Below are 3,318 nucleotides of genomic sequence, written 5' to 3'. Positions count from 1 at the left end.
TTTATCCGGGGTCGCATGCATATTACTGCATTCTTCTTTCCTTGTTATAAGACATCTCCCTGCCTGCGGGTAGAGTCCGGATAATCTGGCCTATGAGGATGAAGTGCCGGACCTAGGGAGACCCAGTCTTTTCAAAAAATTATTTTCTATAAGCCTATTTTTTTTAAAATTCTATAGCATTCGTGAGCTGACATTTCAACTAGCATGCATTGTATTAGTAAACAACTAAATAAAATTTAATTGCATTAACTAGAAGCATCTGACCCACATAAGCCCAGGACCACTTAGGAAATTCTCTAGATGTCGGTCCTATTTTCAAAGAACTGTATCTCCCACCCATCTTTCATAATTGATTTGATATCATGGTTTTAAAATGATTAGGTAGTTAGCTGGCTCCCCCAATCCAGGCCGGGATAAGTCCAGGTTTTGCACTGCATTAGCTAGGACACGGGTCTTAGTGTTTCGTAGAACACTAAGCCCAACCTAGATTTAGGATTCGAGGCTACTACATTCGGTCTCGTAGTATACCTTAAATAGTAGGTAGGTCCATTCCTTTCAGGGACTATAGATCCTACTTATCCACGTCACAGGATGATGCCACCTCTATCATTCTCTCACGCATGTGATTGATTGCTTGATCCTTTATTTTCTCCAGCTTCTCTCTAGTACCCTAGAGCCTTCGAGTATTGGTTTGAGCCACGCATGTTGATTCAGCCCTTTCAGACCTTTCTTCCTTTTGGATAGGACTTCTTAGTCTATACCCCTATGTCAATCCCACTTTAGGAGGGGATAATGTATGATCCTTAATCGAGAGTTTTCTCGGGCTCCGGCCTGAGATGTAATTAACCACGGGGGCTTGCGCCCGTGGGAAACTTGTTACCACATCTACTAAACCCCATTCGAACTGTTGTATCGGATGGGGGAAACCCGTGACTAGGTCGTGTATATTACTACCCATCGGGGTGTGTTGGTGAAAGCCTCTATCTTCAATGGTTAGTCGTATGCACGATCAAATTTGTCCCTTGCAATTGTCCCGTTCGCGCGGTGCTCTTTCGGAGGTCCACAACTGTTACTGAACATAATTATATTGTGGTTAAATTGTTCACTTTGGTGTATTTCCAATTTTTTTTGTTAACTTTCGTTCAATATAAATTTTTGGTTGAGGGATTCATACTCTACTACTTACCATGTAGTAGATGAAAGGAAATAGGTAGGTCTAGTGCTTCAGGCTTCATACTCTTGGATTTGGCCATCTTTCAACTTTACAAATTAATACAGGTGCTTATAATTGCCTTTTTGTCACGTAATTTAGCTTCTGTGAATGGTAGTAAAATTTTGGATCATTGTCACAGTCAACCTTCCAATTTCTTAACTGATGTTGCAGTGGGCTACTGAGTCTAATAGCTTGAACTTTGGTCATTAGTGTTGCCTAAATACTTCGTTCAAATATGTAAGATACTCAGATATCCATATGATAAGATCGATATAGAATTGCTTTAGCATTTTTAATATTATGCTTTAATGATGGTTTAAATCTCTTCACTGTTTGGCATGAGATTTTGTGTAATGTTTCTACCATTTCATGGTCAGCACATTTTAAAAATGAATTGCATTTTATGAATTTATTGTAGTGGTATTTATGAAATATATTAAAGGTCTGTATATGGCATGAAATTGAAAGCTCGTAAATTTACTAAATAATGGAGTTACATGTTTGGTTTATACTTTTTTAGATTTATGCTCGTCAATGCTTTACGCGTTAATTGTTTTAGCCTTCTAGTTATGATACATCTTTTTATATTATCTTTTGAACAGACAGTTGACTGCTTAGTTTTCATCTTTATATTTTTACTCAAGATTTCCTGATGAGGTTACATGCATTTGCTTTCAGTTGGCCGAAAGCTTAGCTGAAGCAGTTGGAAGTGGAACAAGAGATCAGCAGTCTGAGGCATTGGTACTCTCTCTCTCTCTTTCTCTCGCTCACATATGTATTTGTAGCACATGTGCGCAGGGAAAATGTTATTATAATGCTAATCCAAGTAGTAAAACTTGTGGAAACCTTTTTACTTATGCATTCCAGCAACCTTTTGCTAGATAAATTATTAAACTCTTGCTTGGTTTTTTTTCTTTTTCTTTGTTGTTTGTCTATTTGGTTTGCATGACTATTTATTTATCCTTTGTGCCTTTATGAGTTGAAAACTTTCTATTTCCATTCTTACTTTTTTATTATGATTTTTCCAAGCCTGCTCCTTATGTGGTTGCATTTAATTGTTTTCACAAGATGAATGAATTGGCAAACCATTTTGACAAGTGTCAACAGCTGCTGAACTCCATCTTAGGATCTATTACCACAAAAGCTATGGTAATTACAAAAGGTTTTGTTTCACTCTTTAGACTGGCCAAACAAAAAAAAAAATAAAGAAACTTCACTAACACGCTGGAGAACTTTCTTGTGGCCAGACAGTTGAAGGACAAAAACGTAAGCAAGAAGAGACTAAGCTGCTCCTCAATCAAAGAAAGTATGTATCTGTACCAAACAGGTCACAGGATTAGATGTCTCTGTTGTTGGTACAGAATTGATGTTGATGGCATCTTTTAAGGATATTGTTACCTTCTGCAGGGAGTTGATTGCTAAGTACAGAAGTTCTGTCGAAGAGCTACTAAATGCAGATCTCAGCCGGTAGTCCGGTTGTCCAGCAGGCTGTTTTATATGATGGAATTGTTTCACCTCCAGAAAATTTCAGCTAGAAACTGAAGATTACCTTACATTTTGATAGTGATTTTCATGATCAATTTTAATTTATGTCATCTCTGTACCTCCGTTGATGTTCCCAAAAGAAGAGCTTAAGATAATAGGGTCCTAATTTGTAAGTTCATATTTGATCGTTCATGTGCTGCGAGGATAGCTATCTTGAGCTTATCGTCCTTGAACTTCGAAAGCGTTTATTTTACTGTAATTAAATGTTTGTTTACTTGAATGACTATCATTTTGGGTTATTTTATAACTTATCTTCTAAGTTAAACCACGGACCTTGTGGACCTTGTCACCGCCACCGTACTTGTGGAGATAGGATGTGAATGATTCATCTCTTTCCGTTGTTTTATATCATTGATATCCATCTCTTGCTTCTAACTGATTATTTGATGGCTGTTAAATGTCGGACGGTGAGCACACCTAGTATTTTGCTTTCTAGAATCAACAAAGTGAACAACGTTAATTCTTATTATAAGAGATACCCTCGAAGAACACACTAGACCATTGATTTTCGATACACATCAGAATCCTAAGAATCCTTGTAAGTTATGCAGTATTGTATA

The 3,318-nt window shown here is 37.2% G+C and overlaps 1 protein-coding gene across 4 annotated transcripts in view; it reads left to right on the top strand.

Moving 5' to 3' along the window:
- LOC110114722 (mediator of RNA polymerase II transcription subunit 9) overlaps nucleotides 1–3,023 on the top strand; it is a 58,890-nt gene extending 55,867 nt beyond the window's left edge. For all 4 annotated transcript variants that reach the window (XM_020847698.2, XM_020847697.2, XM_020847695.2 and 1 more), the window contains 4 exons: nucleotides 1,892–1,954; nucleotides 2,282–2,362; nucleotides 2,461–2,519; nucleotides 2,621–3,023. In XM_020847698.2, the coding sequence (XP_020703357.1) occupies nucleotides 1,892–1,954; nucleotides 2,282–2,362; nucleotides 2,461–2,519; nucleotides 2,621–2,684 (267 nt within the window). In that variant the 3' untranslated portion in view covers nucleotides 2,685–3,023. The remainder of the gene's footprint in view (nucleotides 1–1,891; nucleotides 1,955–2,281; nucleotides 2,363–2,460; nucleotides 2,520–2,620) is intronic.
- The last annotated feature ends 295 nt before the right edge of the window (nucleotides 3,024–3,318 follow it).

Source organism: Dendrobium catenatum, unplaced genomic scaffold (assembly GCF_001605985.2).
Source record: "Dendrobium catenatum unplaced genomic scaffold, ASM160598v2 fragScaff_scaffold_853, whole genome shotgun sequence".
NCBI lineage: Eukaryota > Viridiplantae > Streptophyta > Magnoliopsida > Asparagales > Orchidaceae > Dendrobium > Dendrobium catenatum.
This window is presented reverse-complemented; position numbering and strand designations above follow the sequence as displayed.